Here is a 21,072-nt window from a genome sequence, read left to right as displayed (position 1 = left end):
AATACGTTCTGGGATGCTATTTAGCTACAATAACATATAGTTATAGAGCTCATATTTCTATGAATTTTCTTTAATATATCTGTTATGTTAAACTTACATCCTGCAGATTTCTGGAGGTTTCATGGGCTACTGACACCCCAAAATAAGAATTTAAAAAATCCTAATGCAATTTAAGAAATGTTAATTCCAGGGGCGCCTGGATGGCTCAGTTGGTTAAGTGTCCAACTTCGGCTCAGGTCATGATCTCACGGTTTGTGAGTTCAAGCCCCATGTCACGCTCTGTGCTGACAACTCAGAGCCTGGAGTCTGCTTTGGATGCTTTGGATTCTCTGTCTCATTCTCTCTCTGCCCCTCCCCGACTTGTGCTCTGTCTCTGTCTCTCAAAAATAAATAAATGTTATATATAACATTTTATATATATATATATATATATATATATATATATATATATATATATTTATTCATTCTGACAGGAAGCTATTACCTGAACTAAGCTTCAAAAGTCTTCCGGTGCTGAAGTCAGGGTTTGACAGAGAAGTCAGTAAGTCTCCACAGGAATGGGATGTGGTGGCCTTCATGTCATTTGAAGGTTTTATGCTATATTCTCGGTAGTTCTTGCTTCTCTGAGGCCTTTTGCCAAGACTTCCATGCAGGGATAGATTTTGAGAATAATGACTATCATAATTTTCTAGACCAACATCTGAAGGTAACTGATGGGGATGGATCTGGCTAGAATCACCCACATCCAGGCGTTTACCCACTGAGACATCATGGGTAAGCTGGTAAGTATCAGCCTTTAGTATCAAGTCCTTTTCTGGAGAAGAACCTGAAGACTTGTTGTTCAAAAAAGATAGTCGGTACCCTTCTCTAGCCATCTTCTCTGGGGATCGGACTGTGGACTGATGAGGAGAGTAGCGTCTGAATTCTAACCACCACCAAGGGGAAAAGAAAACACAAAATACAATGAGAATTGTTGGCTCAATTAGGGTACCTCTGTTCACTGGACATACCTCTGTCTACCAGAAAAAGTTCTCAGGAAGAGATGGTTTATAATTTTGATAAGTAGCAGCATAAAGTGATAAAAGGACTTTTACATGGGACAACAATAAAACATGATGGATACTGAGTAAACAGTAAAGAATCTCTAACATTCTGGAGATAAACTTCATGTCACCCTAATCCCCTAGGAATTTCCTCCTAAAGCTGCAGTATCAGAGTTTTCTAAATGCTGTTTTCTATTTTATTTTATTTATTTTAAATAAACTCTACACACAATGTGGGGCTCGAACTCATGACTCCAAGATCAAGAGTCACATTTTCTTCTGACTGAGCCAACTAGGAGCTCCTCTAGATGCTGTTTTCATATAAAAAATTTGGTGCACCCCATATGACAATAGTTGTAATCTTATGTGTTCAGTGTATAGTCAATAGTTGGTAAGTCTATGATTTCATAGACTTCTTGCAATAAAACTAAGCCCATTCCCACCCCCAAACTTCACTCAGAGGTTCTAGGTTCATACACTGGGAACCAGTATTCCAAGCCAATTAAATGGCAGGGAATCCAAAACCTATGAGAATCCCTAACTAGCTACAAAGCATTTCTTTCAGACAGCTATATGTGTCATCTCTAAAAAGCCTCAGAGTGGAGCAATTAGAAGTCTTTGTGCTCTTAAGTTTTCAGAGTTTCGTATGCTTAAAGGTCTTCCTTAGGAAGCAAAAAATACTATCCCTAACTTAGTCATATTAACTTAAAAAAGTGGAACCAAGCACTTTTTATCTGTATAGGACCTATAGAATATCAACGTTTTACCCAGGGCCAGCCTATACAGTGGGGGAAAGGTTGTAGAACAATATTTTTACATTAACAAAAATAATCTAACAACAAGTGATGAGATTAGGTAATTCAGATTGTGCTTCTTGTTGAAGATACTAAAAAAGTGGGATGGTACATGTTCTTAAATGCATCAAAGAGGGGGCACCTGGGTGGCTCAGTCGGTTAAGCATCCGACTCAGGTCTCTCAGGGCATGATCTTGTAGTTTGTGAGTTCTAGCCCTGTGTTGGGCTCTGTGCTGACAGCTTGGAGCCTGGAGCCTGTTTCAGATTCTGTATCTCCTCTCTTTCTTCCCCTCCCCACTCACTCTCTCTCTCTCTCTCAAAAATAAATAAACATTTATAATAAATATAATAAATAAACATCAAAAAGCTTGTTAGCTGGTAAGGAATTTCTAGGCCAAAATCTAGTTGACAGCAAGGACTCACATAGGTAAGTCTAGCACTTAAAGTCACTTTTACCCTCAGAAGTTTTAGGGTGACAGGGATGGAAGTAAAGTTCAGCATCCATCCAAAGTGAGGAGTATGACAAACCATTCCTCTCCCCTACCCTCCCCACATACATATGAAGATGGAACCCCAAGCAGGATGCAACCTTCAGAGTAAAGGTAAACTGGAAATAAGCCAGTCCTTGTATTGACAGGTAATCCAGGTTTGCATCATCTGAGTGGGTCCAGGGAACCTCAAGCTTTGAGCTTGGATTAAAGTGATCCCAGAATGAGAGTGTCCCTGGTACCTGGTAGAAGCAAATGAAAATCTGATCTGGAAAAGATACCTTTATGTAAGACTTTAAATGATTCCTACAAATAGTTTTTCAAATATATAGCAAATAACCAAAGCAAAGGAACAAAAAAGGAAATAAGACAACACAAGTATGAGGAAAAAACAAAATGACAACAACTTCAGATATTAGAATTAACATCCAGTGTATGCAACAGCTATGTCTACTATGTTTAAAGAAATATTAAAAAAGCTTTAAATTTTCTGTTTATACAAACTGACCCAGAAGACTTGGAAAAAGAAACAAAACTTATAGAACTAAAAAATAAAACTATTGAAATTAAGAACTCAGCAAGCAAGCAGATTAGACACAACTGAAGACAAGGTTAGTGAACTTAAGATGGATCAGAAGGAATTATCCAAAGTGCAGATCAGACCAAAGAAAAACAAAAACCAAACATGAAAAATACAAAAGAATAAGAGACAAAGAGGACAAAGTAAAGATCTCTAACATATATTTATTTAATCAAAATTCCCAAAAGGACAGAAAGAAAGGACAGGACATAAGGATACAAACAACATTTGAAGCACTTTCCAGAATTATTGAGACACAATTCACAGATTCAAGTGTAATAACCACCAAACAGAATAAATAAAAAGAAATCCACATATCATACTGAAACTGAAGAAAACCAAAGACAATTGGAAAATCTTAAAAGCAGACAGAGAAAAAAAGACAATATCCTTGCAGGAATGACAGACCTCCAGCTGACTTCTCAAAAGCAAAAACAAAAGAATACAGTAGAATAACTTCAATTTTCAGAAAGAAATAACTGCCAACTTAGAAACTTATAACTGGCCAAAATACTTTTTAAGAATAATGGTAATGGGGGTGACTGGGTGACTCAGTTGGTTAAGCATCTGACTCTTAATTTCTGCTCACGTCATGATCTCACAGTTGTGAGATCCAGCCCCACGTTGGGCTCTATGCTGGGCATGGAGCCTGCTTAACATTCTCTCTCTCCCTCTCCCTCACCCTCTCCCCCACTCACACTCTCACTTTCTCTCTCTCAAAAAAATAAAAAAAAAAAAAGAATAATGGTGAAAGAGAGGCATTTTCATACAAACAAAAACTAAAAGAATTCAACACAGTAAACCCACACTAAAGGAAATTCTAAAAGATGTACTATAAGCTAGAGAAAAATTATCTCAAAAGGGAAATCTAGGATGAAAAAAAGAAATAAACAAAGTGGTAAATACGAAGATAAATCTAAATGAGCACTGGCTGTATAAAAACTATTTCATATGGGTTTAGAAAGTATAGAGAATTAAAATCTATAATAATAATACATAAATTGGGAGGGAGTAAAAGAAGTAAAGTACTTTAAGTTCTTTAAATTATCCAAGAGAAAAGTTAAGGTATTGATTAATTATTTTGTAATTTTTTATGTTTATTTTTGAGAGAGAGAGAGAGAGAGAGAGAGAGAGAGAGCAGAGTGCAAGGGGGGAGGGGCAGAGAAAGAGGGAGACACAGAAGCTGCAGCAGGCTCCACACTGTCAACACAGAGCCCAATGAGGGGCTCAAATTCACGAACCGGGAGATCATGACCTGAGCCAAAGTCAGATGTTTAACCAACTGAGCCGCCCAGTCAGCCTAAGGTATTGATTAATTTTTTAATTATAATAGTGAAGGGCACATATTATAGTTTAGGGAATAATAGTAAAAATATTGAAACAGTATATAACTTATAAACCAGTAGGTGGGAAAAAATGGATGAATAAAAACATAATAAATCCAAAAGAGGACAAGAAAGATAAGAAAAAATAAAAAGAAACAGTCAGCCAGTACAAAAAATCAAGAACAAAGGAAGTCAGAATATCCACTCTTCAACCAGTAAGGCCTTACAGGTCACTAAGCTTCCAGGGCAGCCCCCTACAAAAGCAGAAAAGAGTTAGTTGACCCTGTAGGGCCCTAGGGCTGAGACACCTCCATCTTCTCCCAAATCTCATAACATCTGGATTTCTCTGATTAGTGTGGAGAAAAATACTCCCTGCACAAAATATTTACCATCTTCTTGGTGATTGTCACTTGGGACCTCCCTTCTTGCCACTTCCTGCAATGAAAAAAAAAGTTTGAATGTTTAGGAAAAGGCAGTCAATGGGCATCCAAACATGAGCTTACTAGATAGACCAGGGGTTCAGAATACTTTCCTATTAGTAACCAAGTCTATCCTTACAACCTAGGGAAACAGACCTTCAAGCAAAGGTCCTAGTTTAAGCCTGTTTAAAAATTTTTTTTAATGTTTATTTATTTCTGAGAGACAGCACAAGCAGGGGAGGAGCAGAAAGAGGGAGACACAGAATCTGAAACAGGCTGCAGGCTCTGAGTTGTCAGTGCAGAACCTGACGTGGGGCTTGAACCCATGAGCCACGAGATCATGACCTGAGCTGAAGTCAGACACTTAACTGACTAGCCACCCAGGTGCCTCTTAAGCCTATTTTTAAATAGCCACAATCCAAAAAGATTCTAGAGCTGCTTTGGAGTAGGTAAGGAGACTCTCTGAAAAGACAAAATAGCCTCAGTTGGTAAAAGACATACCAGTGAAATACTGTATTTTTTCTGCTTTAAATAGCTCAGCATAGAAGTTAGATGGTTCACATTTTCCAACTTTATTTTTTCTGTTTAAAGAACTCTTGTATTTATTTTACCTTCTGATAAAGCTGAGCATCAACTACAGGTGTTACTGAGAGTTTTAAGAGATTGAAAATTAATTTAGGGCATAATTAAGCAAGGATTAATACAAAAGAGAAAGCCATCTAGGGTTTGCTTTTTTAAATATCATCTTCAAGTTTTCAGTTTGGTAGTTATAGAGAAGAAGAAATCCTACTTATTTCTTAAACTAAAAGAATATATAGCAAGCTATTTAATTTCCTTTTTGTCTGTCACTTCCAGTAGTTTCAATGAAATTGTGTTTTTTAATTTAAAAAGTGTTATTTAATTTTAACTGTATATTATTCTTTGTCTCCATTTCCTTTATTATTTTTAAATTTTATTTATTTATTTATTTTGGGAGAGAGAGAGAGCAGGGGAGGGGCAGAGAGAGAGAGAGAGAGAGAGAGAGAGAGAGAGAGAACCTTAAGCAGGCTCTGTGCCCAGCACAGAGCTGGACATGGGACTTGATCTCATGATCATGAGATCATGACCTGAGCCTAAATCAAGAATTGGATGCTTAACTGACTGAGCCACCCAGGCGCCCCATACTCACTCATATAAATGAGGCTTATATAATGGTTGTATTCCCCTAACCAATTTTTTTCACTAAAAGCTCATTAATTTTTGCCTCATCTTGCATAAATAATCTCTACCTCTCCATTGTCCACAACTTCTATGCCACCTTTATTTACCCCTAACTTTTCTTCTTTTATGTTCCAATGAACAGGCAGCTTTGGGAAAGCTACCCTTGAGATGTTAAGATTCAGTAATGAAAAGTCAGAGGTAGAAAATTTAAGGAAGTAAGGTAACAGGAGATGGAGACATTGGATAGAGAAGAGAAATTTTATGTTTATTTTCTTTATTTTGAGAGAGAGAAACAAGTGGGGGAGGAACAGAGAGAGAGGGAGAAAGCTAATCCCAAGCAGCATGGAGCTGGATGTGGGGCTCAAACCCACAAACTGCAAGGTCATGGCCTAAGCCAAAATCAAGAGTCCCACGCTTAACTGACTGAGCTACGCAGGTGCACTGAGAGGAGAAATTTTAAAACTGGCCAAAACATCTGTTTGAGAGCCAAAATATTTGGCATAAAATGTGCTAAAAGTTGTATACATAAATATACTACATTTGATAACAAATTAGTAGGGGAGAGGGAAAAGGGAGATTGAAATTAATGGAGAAGGTCCTCTGTATTGTCTGTTCTTTCCTTTAATTTTATTTATTTATTTATTTACTTACTTACTTTTTTGCCCCTTTTTCCTTTTAAAGGGTCTAAAATGCCTTTATCAAACAAATGCTCTTAGATCTCCATAGATAGAGAGTCCAATGAATTATTGGTATTAATCATTGAGTAGTCAATAAATCAGCAGTAAAGTGAACACATTACCTGTGTCCCCAGTGAGTAAGTGTCCAATTTCTGATCTGCTATACCATTGTCCTGGGTTGCAGAAGTACTCGTGAGAGAATCCTTTATTTCCCGGTTGGGGAAGGGAATAAAAAGTCCTTTGTTTGAGTCTGTGTTAAAAGAAAAGGCATACAATGAAGCACTGACCAGATTTCAAATGCAATATGCCTTATGGAAAGATACTACTGGAAGGCAAGTCACAAGATTGAGAGTTCTGGTGCCACTACCTGGAAACCATGTAAACTTGGGCAAACTGCTTAACCTCTCTGATTTTCTCCATTGTAAAACAGTGATGATAAAATCTAGACTACCTATCTCTTAGGGTTGAGGTAAGTTAAAACAAAGTAATGGTGTATGTCAAGTTGGCTCAGTTGGTGGAACATGGAGTGTGCAACTCTTGATCGTGGGGTTGTGAGTTCGAGCCCCACACTGGGTGTAGAGATTACTTAAAAATAAATCTTAAAAACAAATAAACAAAACTATATACTAGTCCTAGCCACCCTAGAAACTGTTATCAAAAAGAGCCAGTTGGGGGGCGCCTGGGTGGCTCAGTTGGTTAAGTGTCGCACTTCGGCTCAGGTCATGATCTCACGGCTTATGAGTTCGAGCCCCGCGTCAGGCTCTGTGCTGACAGCTCGGAGCCTGGAGCCTGCTTCGTATTCTGTGTCTCCTTCTCTCTCTGCCTCAATCTCTCTCTCTCTCTCTCTCTCTCTCTCTCTCTCAAAATGAATAAACATTAAAAAAAAAGAGAGAGCCAGTTAGGATTTTTATTAGATTGGAAGACTTGTACAGAAGTTTTTGCACACTCTTGATCGATACTTATTAATTGTAGAATTCTGGGATCTGGAGTCTTCTGGGGGGAACTTGAATGAAAATAAGAGTTTCTTGTTTAGGGAGGTGTTTCCCCCTAGCAGGATTATGTAAGCATTAAGATAGTTTCAAAAACTTGGGCCTTAGTCAAACAACGTGTTCTTCTGCTAGTTTTTTATTTGTAGGCTCTGGCAACAGAAAGCTGCTGTAAGCCAGGGCAACTGAGAATACACAGTGAATAAAGTCAGCTTTTTGAAAATCCAGGCCCCTTAGTTCATTTGGGGCTCTAAAATGCTTCCTACTTCTTTTTTTTTTTTTTTTGAGAGAGAGACAGAGAGAGCGAGAGGGAGAGGGGCAGCGAGAGAGGGAGAGGGGCAGAGAGACAGGGAGAGAGAGAATCCTAAGCAGGCTCCATACTGTCAGCATGGAGTCCAATGTGGGGCTCGAACCCACATGGCATGAGATCATGACCCAAGCTGAAACCAAGAGTATGATGCTTAACCGACTGAGCCACCCAGGTGCCCCAAATACTTCCTACTTCTGAGTTGTCTTATGGGATTGAAATTGCCTATTCAGTATGAAACGCTCTTCTACCATTGTATTTGACAGAATTACTTATAAGCTCTTAAAATTTTGTGCTCCTTGGCTCCTACTGCAGTAGTAACACAGAAAAAAAAAAAGTAAAGCAAAAATTACTGATCTTAACCTGATTCTTAGTAGATAATGAGAATGGTTAGTAAGCTGTGACTTTGGGTTCAGACTTCCTCTTACTCTTATCCTACGGAACAACACTTACACTTCCCAGGTGTCCAAGACCCTGCTCCATCCTGTTTCCTTCTACTGTACTTATATTCTTTTTCAGATTCACAGGTTCTTTTTCTTTCAACGCACCTCTTTGTTTAAGCAAATTTCCCAATGTCCAAACTCTTTGCTGAATGCTACCAGACCTTCCCTTTATCACTTAAATCTGGATGACCCTAAATCTAAATCTCCACTCTGATCTCTGATTTGATGTCCAGACCTAAGGTTCTTGAACTCTGTCCAAGGAGTGCCTCCCTCCCAGACAAATAAGAAGTTGATATTTTCTAAACCAAACTCATTATCTTCACTTCTAAGCCTACTTTTATGGATGCTCCCCCACCCTCCACTCCAAACTGCATCTCTATTGGGATTACTACTCAACCAATCTCTCAAGATAGAAACTAATTCTTTGACTCTCACCCATCTCACATACTAATCAATTAACAAGTGTTATAGAATCACTTTTTTTAATGTTTATTTTTGAGAGAGACAAAGAGAGAGAGCACGAGCAGGGGAAGGGCAGAGAGAGAGGGAGACAGAGGATCCGAAGCAAGCTCTGTGCTGACAGCAGAGAGGTCAATGTGGGGCTTGAACGCACCAACCGTGAGACCATGACCTGAGCTGAAGTTGGACGCTCAACCGAGCCACCCAGACACCCCTAGAATCAGTTTTTTGGGGGAGAGGAGAATCTTTGTTTTAACTTCGTTCACACACCATATAATTAACCCTTTACAGTATACAATTCAGTGGTTTTTAGTATATTCACAAAGTTGTCAACCACAACACTATCTAATTTCATTATCCAAAAAGAAACCCAGTTAGCTATCACTTTTAATTCTCTTCTCCTTCCCAGCCTTTGGCAACCATCAAGATACTTTATGTCTCTATGGATTTTCCTATTCTGGACATTTCATATAAATGGAATAACATAGTATTTGGCCTTTTGTGTCTGGCTCCTATCACTTAGCATGATTTTTTTCAAGATACATATTGTACATGTATCAGTACTTCATTCTTTTTTATAGCTGAATAATATGCCTTATATGCATATACAATATTTTGTTTATCCATTCATCAGCTGACAGACTTTTGGGCTATTATAGATAATGCTGCTTTCGTTCTTGTACAAGGATGATTGTGGTGAATTTTTCTTTGCTATTCTATTTTCCTTAAGATGTTACTTTACTTTAAGTAATCTCTATACCCAACATGGGGCTTGAACTCACAACCAGAAGACCAAGAATAACATGCTCTACCAACTGAGGCAGCCAGGCGTCCCTTTGCTGTTTCGAAATAAGATACCCATTAGATCAGTAAGTTTTAGATGTAATTCTACTTACAGGTAAAAGGAAATGGCTAAAAGAGTGAGCAGGGCCCCTTTCAATTCACAGAGTATGTGTGCTATATGCACACATATTATCTTTAGTAAGGCATTCATTGTTCTTCAATAATTGACCTTTTTACCCAACATAAACTTTCTACTCAAACTACATGGTCATTCAATTGTCTCTATGACCTGCTATACTCATTACCACTTTCACACAGCTGTTCACACAAATCCCACCAACCACAATGCCCTCCTCCTCTTCTTAGGCTATCCCAGGGTTCACCAGCCTTTAAGGGCTGATGACTTTGTTTCCACATCTGCTACAAAACCTTTTCACCTCTGCTCCTAGCAGTCTGAGCTTCTATAGCATGTGTCCATCCACATCAGTGTTTCTCAAATTCAATGTTCTCATAAACTCTGAGAATATGAATCCAGTTTGAGAAACTTCAATTTAAGAAGCTCAGTATATAAAAAGATACTTTAAAAAGCAGATTGTATGGGTGACAGTTTGGCAGTTTCTTGCAAACTAAACACTTGGTATTTACTCAAAAGAATTGAAAACTTATGTCCACACAAAGACTGCACATGGATGTTTATAACAGCTTTTTTCAAAATTGCCAAACCTTAGAAGCAACCAAGATGTCCTTCAGTAGGTGAATGGATAAACTGTGGTATATCCAGACAACATAATATTATTCAGCACTAGAAAGAAAGGAGCTATCAAGCCATGAAAAGACATAAAGGAATCTTAAGTTGATAATACTAAGAAGCCAATCTGAAAAGGTTACATACTTAATGATTCCAACTATATGCCGTTCTGGAAAAGGCAAAACTATGGAGACAGGGAAGATGGCAGAGTAAACAACACTCTGCATCTGTCTTCTGCAAGCGCAACAATTACATTGGCAGAATCTGTCTGATGTAACTATTTTGGAATTCTGGAGTCTATTGAAGGCTTTCAGTTTCCAGGGGAAGACATGGAAGTTAAATTGAAGTTAACTTCAGTCCTGTTCAGTTCTCAGCAGTAGCAATAGCAACTACTCATGTCCCACCCCTCATGCAAAATAATGAAGTTGGACTCTTACCTAAGATCACATATAAAAATTGACTGAGAATGGATCAGACCTAAACGTAAGACCTAAAACTATAAAACTCTTAGAAGAAAACAGGACAAGTGCTCCATGACATTGGATTTGGCAATTATTTTTTTGGATGAGACACCAAAGGCAAAGCAACAAAAGAAAAAAACAGACAAATTGAACTTCATGAAAATGTAAAATGTTGTGCATCTAAAAACAATATCCACAGGGTAAAAAGGAAATTCACTGAATAGGAGAAAATATTTGCAAATCATATATATGATAAGGGATTAATATCCAGAATATATAGAGAACTCCTAAAACTCAACAACAACAAAAACAACTTTAAAAGTGGGCATTAGGGACAACTGGGTGGCTCAGTTGGTTGAGTATCTCACTTTGGCCCAGGTCATGATCTTGCTGTTCATGGGTTTGAACCCCGCATCTGGCTCTGTGCTGACAGCTCAGAGCCTGGAGCCTGCTTCAGTTTCTGTGTTTCCCTCTCTCTGTAGCCCCACCCCTCCCCATTCACCCTCTGTCTCTCTCTCTCTCAAAAATAAATATTAAAAAAAATTAAAAATAAATAAAAGTGGGCATTGGACTTGAATAGATATTTTGCCAAAAGAAGATATACAAATGGTCAAAAAGCGCGTGAAAGATGCTCAACAGAGCACCTGGGTGGTTCAGTCGTTAAGCATCTGACTTCGGCTCAGGTCATGATCTCACAGTTTGTGAGTTCGAGTCTCACACTGGGTGAGCTTGAGCCCTGCTTTGGGTGAGCATGAGCTCTGCTTTGGGTCGGCCCCGTTTCTCTCTCTCTGTCCCTCGCTCACTTGTGCCCTCCCCCCCAAAAAAAAGATTCCCAACATCACTAATCATTAGGGAAATTCAAATTAAAACCACCAGATACTACCTCATACTCACTAGCATGGCTACTATTAAACAAACAAACAAACAAACAAACAAAAAACAGAAAATAACACATGTTGATAAGCACGTGGAGAAATTGGAATTGCTGGTCCAACTGTATGGTGGGAACGTAAAATGGTACAGATGATATGGACAATAGTATCACAGTTTCTGAAAAAATTAAAAATAGGGGCGCCTGGGTGGCTCAGTCGGTTAAGCATCTGACTTCAGCTCAGGTCACGATCTCGCGGTCCGTGAGTTCGAGCCCCGCGTCGGGCTCTGGGCTGATGGCTCAGAGCCTGGAGCCTGCATCCGATTCTGTGTCTCCCTCTCTCTCTGCCCCTCCCCCGTTCATGCTCTGTCTCTCTCTGTCCCAAAAATAAATAAATGTTAAAAAAAAATTTTTTTTAAATAAATAAAATAAAATTACTATATGACGCAGTAATTATGGGCCTATCCTCAAAGAAGTGAAAGCAGAGTCTTGAAGAGGTATTTGTGTACCCATGTTCATAACAGCATTATTCACAATAGCTAAAACGTGGAAGCAATCCAAGTGACCATCAACAGATGAATGGATAAGCAAAATGTGATATATACAAACAGTGGAATGTTATTCACTCTTAAAAGGAAGGAAATTCTGACATATGCTATAACATGGATGAGCCTTAAGGACATTATGCTAAGCAAAATTAGCCAGTCACAAAAAGACAAATACTGTATGATCCACTTATATGAGGTACTTAAAGCAGTTAAAATCATAGAGAAAATAGAATGGTGGTTGCCAGGGACTGCAGAGAGGGGGAAATACAGAGTTACCATTTAATAGATATAGTTTCAGTTTTACAAGATGAAAAGAGTTCCGGAGATGATGGTGGTAATGGTTGCACAACATTATGAATGTATTTAATACCACTGAACTGTACACTTAAAAATGGTTAAGATGGTAAATTTTATATGTATTTTGCCACAATAAAATAATTGGGAAAAAACCCAATACTATGGAGATAGTAAAAAGATCAATGGTTGCCAGAGCTTTGAGAGGAAGAAGGGATGCCTAGGTAAGCAGAGATTAGGGCAGTGAAACTATGCTGTAGGATACTAAAATGGTGGCTACATATCACTATATATTTGTCAAACCTGTAAGACGTACAACACCAAGAATGAACCCTATTGTAAACCATGGGCTTTGGGTGATAATGACACATTAATATAGGCTCAGCAATTGTAACAAAAGTACCACTCTGGTTCAGGATGTTGGTAGTGGTGGAGGCTGTGTGTGTGTGGAGGCAGGGGAGAATACACAGTGAATACACAGTGAATACACTGAGAATACACAGTGAATAAAGTCAGCTTTTTGCATCAAACAAGAACGCAAAAGTAATGGATCTCACACTGCCTGTGGACCTCTGAGTGTATCCCTGGACTGAGTCCTTAGCGCTGAGTTTGAGGAACACTGATCTCTACCATTCACTTGATGTTTTCATATGCATCACCTGGGATTCTGTTACTTAGGTCTTTCGTGTTTGTCTCATGTTCCTAATGATGCTGCAAGTGATTCAGGGAGTGGTTGAATTTTCTATTTCCAGAGTACATATACCAGGATATATATATATGCATTATGTGGATTTACAAAAACACGAAAATTTTTTTGGTTGAAGAATCAAAAACACTTCACTAAAGACAATGGACTTTGAGTTGGGTCACTTAAAAAAGGGTAGGATTTTGATTAAAGCATACCAAGACAGAATTAGTTCAGGGGCAGAAGAGGGAGAAAAGAATAACTATCTGAGGAGGAGACAGTGGTTTGATGTGATTGCAGAATTGGAAACTGTAGTTCAGAAACAGGAGACAGGTTTCAGGTTAGGATGAAGATATAAACTGTGGTCATAGTTTAAGGGAATCTTGTATGTCAAATTAAGGAGTCTTAATTTAGTAGGTGAGAGGAGCCATGTAAATTTTTGAGCAGGCAAGTATAATTATCACAGCTGAGTTTTATGAAAATTAATCTGACAGGAAAGTACAAAATGAACTGAAGGAAGAGACCAAGAGGTAGCATGGTGTAATGCTTAACAGGACTTTGATGACAGATGGACCAGAGTTTGCATTCCAGCTCTGCCACTTTCTGTACGACTAGAACAAGTTATTTTACCTTTTTGGGTCTCAGTTTCCTCAACTGTAAAATAAGGATAATTATAACCACCTTCAAGGATGTTGTGAGGATTACATGAGATAATGCACAGAGCCTGGCCCAGAGTTTACACTCAATAAATGATAGCTATTACGCATGCCTATTAAGAGACCATTAGGAAAGGAAAAGGAAGGCTCATCAACTGTGGATCATACTATAGAGTATAAATGTTCAGCTGGTCTTTAGGAAAGGAGCAGCATCAAATCTCAGTATGGTTCTAAGCCTGAGTACTAGGAAAGTGGTGGTAACACTGAGGAAACCCTAGTTACTGTTTAGGGCTGGAGGAAAGGGGTTCATTTGGTTTTTTAACATGTTTGGTTGAAGGACTAGAAAGTTTACTAGTGGAGATTCTAAGTATATACAAAGTTAGATTGATCTATCTATCTATATTAAGATTTTATTTTTAAGTAATCTCTACACCCAACATGAGGCCCAAACTTAAAACCCCAAGATCAAGAGCCACACATTCTACTGACTGAGCCAGCTAGGTGACCTGAGATCAATATATTTAAGAGTCATCTAGAGGGAGGGAATAAAGCAAGTTTTACAAATAGATCAGTAAGGGCAAATAAAGAAAGAAGAGAGCCTACGGGCACCTGGGTGGCTCAGCTGGTTAAGCGTCTGACTTTGGCTCAGGTCATGATCTCACAGTTGGTGAGTTGGAGCCCTGCATCTAGCTCTGTGCTGACAGCTCGGAGCCTGCTTTGGATTCTGTGTCTCATTCTCTCTCTGCCCCTCCCCCACTTGTGCTCTGTCTCTCAAAAATAAATAAATGTAAAAAAGAAAGAAAGAAGAGGTCTAAAGACATAGGCTAGGTATGTTTATTTTGGGGCTATGGGAAAAGAGAGAGGAACCTTCGAAAGAGTCAAAGATCATGTGGTTAGGAGAATAGGATGAAGATCTAAGACAATAGTTTTGCTGCCCATTCTAAATGATTGGTGGGAAAGCACTGTTTGGAACTGAGCTAGTGGAAACTGTCCTCCAGAAAGTTTTCTCCTAGCTTGTGGCACAACGATTAGCATGGCATAACCACTTTAGTCATATTGAATTACCAACAGTGCTTACAGGCAACAATCCCCAGGGGTCTAGCACAAACATGATTTTCAGTGGAAAGCAAAGCTGTTTAATGTTTCAAAGTAGCAACATAAATTTTATATTAAAAAAAAAATCCAGGCAACAGCTGGAGCTTCCAAGAACCTTTAGAAATGGGCCCTGTGTCTAGCAGAGCAGTTTTTTCTCAGGGGAGACTGTGCACTTTAAAACATTTTAATTCATGGAGTGAATTTTTATGTGTGCTAATGATGTAATATAACATAAATGAAGTTTAATTCAGCTAATACAAAGAGACAGTCAAATTACACTTCAGTGTATCTTTGTCATTCTGGAAATTGATATATAAATGTTTTACCTAGAAAAAAGACAGGAAGGTTGTATACCAAATTATTCATTGGGATTCTCTCTAGGGGACAGGCTAATAAATGATTACAATGCTGTTCTTCATGCTTTTAAGTATTTTCCACAATTATTACAATAGAATTTCATCAAACTTTAAATATAAAAAAATGCTATTTAAAATGAAATAAAGGGAAAGCCTGGGTACCTCAGTAGGTTAAGCATCCGACTTCGGCTCAGGTCATGATCTCACAGTTCATGAGTTCGAGCCCCACGTCCAGCTCTGTGCTGACAGCTCAAAACCTGGAGCCTGCTTTGAATTCTGTGTCTCCTTCGCTCTCTGCCCCTCCCCCACTTGCACTGCATCTTTCTCTCAAAAAATAAAAAAACATTAAAAAAATTAAATAATAAAATGAAATAAAGCAATCCATGCTCCATGGCATGTGTGCACTGAGGCTTCCAAGAAAGAAAAATAAAAATCACACTTCACTATGGCTTATTTTACCATGAAATCATGTTAAAATTACTTGTCAATAAATGTCAGCCAGGATAGATAAGCAGTAAGGAAAACAAAATACAGTATGTTATAAACTGGAAATTCTTAATGTCTAAACTACATACTCCATCTATTAAAGTTATTGCTGGGATTTTAGGGATTAATTTTTAGAGGTTGTAAATAATTTGGTATATCCTTAAGGGGACAGAGGCCTCTACAAAATAAAATTTTCTCAAATAAAAGGTCATCTAATGAGTGCTAGGTTAATCCATAAGGGTCCACTGCATGTATTCTCTTGTGGAAAGCTTTCTCCTAGCCTGTGCCACAACCATTAATGTGGTATAACCACTTAAATTATATTGCACTACCAATAGTGCTTACAGGCAACACTCACCAGGAATATAACACAAACACAAGAGATTCTGCAGTTGCAAAGGTTCAAGGTGGAGAAGCACAGAAGGTCCAGGTTTTTTTTTTTTTTAAATTTTTTTTTTTTTTAACGTTTATTTATTTTTGAGACAGAGAGAGACAGAGGATGAACAGGGGAGGGACAGAGAGAGAGAGAAACACAGAATCTGAAACAGGCTCCAGGCTTTGAGCGGTCAGCACAGAGCCCGACATGGGGCTCGAACTCACGGACCGCGAGATCGTGACCTGAGCTGAAGTCGGACGCTTAACCGACTGAGCCACCCAGGCGCCCCAGAAGGTCCAGGTTTTAAGCTACATTGATGCAGACGAGTCACCAGTCTCTGGCTAATGAATCAATCACCATAAGCAATGCTCAGGAGTCATGGGGACTGGCAATGCAACTTTCAGAATGTACTGAATGTAAACTGATATAAATGAAACTGAATTCTGACTATAGCTTGTACTTAATAGGTTCTGGTTTATGCCTGCTCAATAAATAGGGCTCCTTCTGGCAGTGAGAGAAGGGAGGAAAAGCACAGTCAGTAAATCTTGTGCTTACTGCAAATCTGTTATTTCTCAACTATTTTGTCCTCATCCTACCCAAGACTGCCCATAAAAACTGAAATAACTTATGTCTTAAGCATTTTGTGATCAGAGACAAAACTTACCAGTTTCAACTCTGTTATCAATATCAGCATTGACTTTTGATGCAGAACTCTCATCTGTCATGCAGCTTTTCATTGTCTTCTCCCTAGAGATGCCACATGGAATAATTTATTTAAAACCCCAATTTAAAAGAAAACGCAAAAGAAGGTTTCTGAGATCACCACTAAATGCTATTTGGAAAACATTAATTCATGGTGATCAGATTTTTTCCTCAAATGATCTAGAAAATATTAATTTCACAAAGTGTTTCAGTTAAAACCTATTTTTAAAAAAATTTTTAGTGTTTATTTTTGAGAGAGAGACAGACAGAATGTGAGTGGGCAAGGGGTAGAGAGAAAGGGAGACACAGAATCTGAAGGAGGCTCCAGGCTCTAAGCTGTCAGCCCAGAGCCCGACACAGGGCTCGAACTCATGAACCGTGAGATCATGACCTGAGCCAAAGTCAGACACTTAACTGACTGAGCCACCCAGGCACCCCCAGTTAAACCCTACTTTTAAGGTCATAATATTTTTACTGGGAATAGTGAGAGAGGAGGACACTATAGTTCAGCCTTTAAAGAATGAAAGCCAGAACATTCAGACACCGTTTTCTTGACACAAACTTAGGTCTGAATGATTAAGGGAATATTTTCTTTTGAATTAAAAAACTCATAGGACACAGAAAGAAAGGTTCTGCTGCCAAGAATTACAGTGTGGACAACCGCAGCCATTAGTTTAAAAAAAAAAACAGACAAGAAAGGCAAGTTTTGCATTTGATTGAAGTAGTATAGTAAAATATAACTACAGTAAGTACAGATTGGGAAGTACAGACAGCCTAGACTATGAGCTAGGCACTTTACACCCACCATTTTATTTAATCATAAAAGCTCCCCTATTATCTATTATCTCCATTTTATAGGTTGGAGGAACTGGGACTCAGAAAGACTTAAAGAAAAATCTTTACCCAAACAAAACAGATGAACATAGGGGAAGGGAAGCAAAAATAAGATAAAAACAGAGAGGGAGACAAACCATAAGAGACTCTTAAATACAGAGAACAAATTGAGGGTTGTTGGCAGGGTGTTGGGTGAGGGGATGGGCTAAATGGGCAATGGGCATTAAGGAGAGCACTTGTTGGGATGAGCACTGGGTGTTGTATGTAAGTGATGAATCACTAAACTCTATTCCTGAAATCATTATTACTCTACATGTTAACTAACTTGGTTATAAATAAACAAACAAACAAACTTAAAAAAAATATTTACCCAAGGTTGGAGAGCTAAGATATTAATGTTAGGACTGGGCACTTGAGTAACATTTTACCTCTGGTTTTGCAATCACTATGTGATAACTAAACAGAAATATGATAGTGCTAACTATCTGCCTTACTAGAAAATGTATTCAGTTACACATTAATTCATCTCTGTATTTCTACAGTAAACAGGGTACCCCCCAATGAATTAAAATAAGAATTAGGTCACAATATATATATAGAAATAACTTTTTAGAAACATTCCAGTTCTTTTTACAGCAGGATAAATTTTACTCTATGTAAAAATCTCAAAATAATTAACTTAAAAAAATAGAGAACTAAAAAAATATGTAGGGAACTAAAAATGCTCTCTGAGGGCTATGTTATAAACATATAAGGGGTTAGGGGTGCCTAGCTGGCTCAGTCGTGTTTAAGCGTCCAACTCTTGGTTTCAGCTCAGGTCATGATCTCATGGTTCTTGAGTTTGAGCCCCATATTGGGCTCTGCACTGACAGCATGGAGCCTGCTTGGGATTCTCTCTCCCTCTCTCTCTGCCCCTCCCTCACTTGTGCGCGCTCTCTCTCTCTCTCTCTCTCAAAATAAATAAACTTAAAAGAGAAAAGAAAAAAAACTTATAAGGGATAAGAGCAGAGATAGGCAAAGAGAAGGATCCAAGACCAACAGACACTGACTTCATTCATTCATTATTCAACAAATTGTTTCTTAATACCTTATATGTGCCAGGCTATTCTAAGCACTAGGGATACTGCAATAAACAAGACAAGCAAAGTCCTAGTTCTCATGGTGGGGAAAGGTAATAAACAAATAAAGAAAAACTCATTTTGGGAACAATATTTAATGCTGTGGAGATATGTTCATGATATCTTAAACTAAAAATGGTACATATAGGAAGCAAATTACTATAAAATAAATATTATATATGTATTATTTTTATTATTAATATGTATTTAGATATCCATTATATAACATAACCTTGGAGATAAGCGCACACACACACACACACACACACACACACACACACACCTAAGATTAAGAGGATATTTACCATAATATAATTAGTGTTTATTTCTGGGTAGTGAAATTATGAGTTGCTTGTCTATTTCTTGTGGTTTTTATTTTATTTATTTTTTTTTTAATTTTTTTTTTTAACATTTATTTATTTTTGAGACAGAGAGAGACAGAGCATGAACGGGGGAGGGTCAGAGAGAGGGAGACACAGAATCTGAAACAGGCTCCAGGCTTTGAGCTGTCAGCACAGAGCCTGACGCGGGGCTTGAACTCACGGACCGCGAGATCATGACCTGAGCCGAAGTCGGCCACTTAACCGACTGAGCCACCCAGGCGCCCCTATTTCTTGTGGTTTTTAAATGTTTATTTATTTATTTTGAGAGAGAGAGTGAGCACAAGTAAAGGAGGTGCAGAGAGAGGAAGAGAGAGAAATCCCAAGCAGGCTCCGCACCACCAATGCAGAGCCCAATGTCGGGCTCAAACCCACAAACTGTGGTATCATTACCTGAGCCAAAGTTGGACACTTAACCAACTGAGCCACCCAGGTACCTCTCTTATGGTTTTTCTATACTTTCCAGGTTCTCAATAACAAGCATGCACTACTTTTATCATCAGAAAACAATACTAATAGACACATGTACATGTGTCTATAGGTAGGTACACAGATGTCTATAAGGATGTATACCAAACATTACGAGAGGTTAACTCTTGGTAGCAGACTATGGGGTGACTTTTACTTTTTTCACTGTATTTTTCTGTATTATGTAAATTGTAATGGATTTCTGTTTTTCAAAAATAAAGCTACCTTTTTAAGATAAAGAGCATGGGTTTTATAGTAGAAGATATGGTATCTTATTTTGTTCAGATTTTAGTAACAAGAAGTAGAAAAATCTACCTTTCCAATACTGTAGAGCTTCAAGGTCTGTTTACTTTTGTAGAAAAAGTTTTTTACAAACTTTTGTAAAAAAGTTTTGTAGAAAAATGGTTCCCTTACCTTCTAACAAATTTATCTCTGTGGTAATGTAAACCTTCTAATTCAATAGGAAAAGACCATGTACTGATTTTAACTCCAAGAAAGATTTGGTAAGCATTTATAAGTCATTTCATGGTATCCCTATCTATAAGCTTTGAACAGCAGCTCTAGAGAATTTTCAACAATCATATCCAAAGCAGACGCAATGGTTCAACAAAGCAGAAATGCTCCCCCTGAGGGCCAGATTCTCATCCTAGATAAATCTCAATATATTGAATAGATACTTTTATTCCTGATCTGAGGATTCTTACAACTTGTGGAGATTTCTACTGGGAAGTGAAGACATTAAGCAGTAATTCACTGCTATGTCCAGAACCAAACTAAAACTTTTTTTGTAAAGGATTGTCTTACCTTTTTTCCACCTCTAAAAGAAAATTTTCACTGTTGCCCAACTGACTAAAATGCAGCTTGGCAGCTTTTCTCTCACTTGCTCGCACTGCTCGGTCATCTGGAGGCAAAAAGCGTGGTCTGAGCATGTTTCTTTTTTGGAGTAAACAGCAGTAAGTCAGAAAAACATATTCACAGAGTAAAAACTAAAGATCAGTCTCATATTCTTTTGTTAGAGACAGGTCACAAAATACTGCTATTATGTTGTCACTGGAGCAAGTAGTAACTCAGGGAGACCACAGGGATGTCATAGCAACAACTGCCACATAGGTGTAATTACCCCTGCAGGAGAGTAGTTTACTGCAGCAAACAATCCAAAAGACCTAATATTAATGTCAAAAGTTACACTGTTTCTGACAGACATTACTTAGTTTCCCTATAATAACTTTCCTAGGGGCATGTGAAATCCAAGTTTGTATCATTAAGAAATGTATATTTCAATTTCAACAATAAAATTATAAAGAAATGTGGACTACCTCATTTGAAAGAATAATTATTATTCCTTACCAACTAAGCCCCAGAGAGTTGTATTCATTTTCTATTGCTAATATAGTTGCAAATTTGGGGCACCTGGAAAAATAAATCTCAACTGGAAACTCTTTGTTGGAGAGGAAGTGGTGGTGAAACCATCAACTGAAGAAAACTAAAGC

General features: G+C 38.1%; 1 protein-coding gene across 5 annotated transcripts in view; it reads right to left on the bottom strand.

The window, feature by feature from the left end:
* LRRC36 (leucine rich repeat containing 36) overlaps positions 1-21,072 on the bottom strand; it is a 58,161-nt gene that overhangs the window by 22,893 nt on the left and 14,196 nt on the right. For all 5 annotated transcript variants that reach the window (XM_078438874.1, XM_078438871.1, XM_078438870.2 and 2 more), the window contains exons 4-8: positions 20,387-20,483; positions 16,745-16,833; positions 6,649-6,776; positions 4,620-4,665; positions 485-925 (exon numbers count right to left, since the gene is read on the bottom strand). In XM_078438874.1, coding sequence (XP_078295000.1) covers positions 485-925; positions 4,620-4,665; positions 6,649-6,776; positions 16,745-16,833; positions 20,387-20,483 — 801 coding nt within the window. The remainder of the gene's footprint in view (positions 1-484; positions 926-4,619; positions 4,666-6,648; positions 6,777-16,744; positions 16,834-20,386; positions 20,484-21,072) is intronic.

Source organism: Panthera onca, chromosome E2 (genome assembly GCF_046562875.1).
Source record: "Panthera onca isolate mPanOnc1 chromosome E2, mPanOnc1 haplotype 2, whole genome shotgun sequence".
Taxonomy (NCBI): Eukaryota; Metazoa; Chordata; class Mammalia; order Carnivora; family Felidae; genus Panthera; species Panthera onca.
The sequence above is the reverse complement of the archived record's forward strand: the minus strand, read 5'-3'. Positions and strand labels throughout refer to the sequence as shown.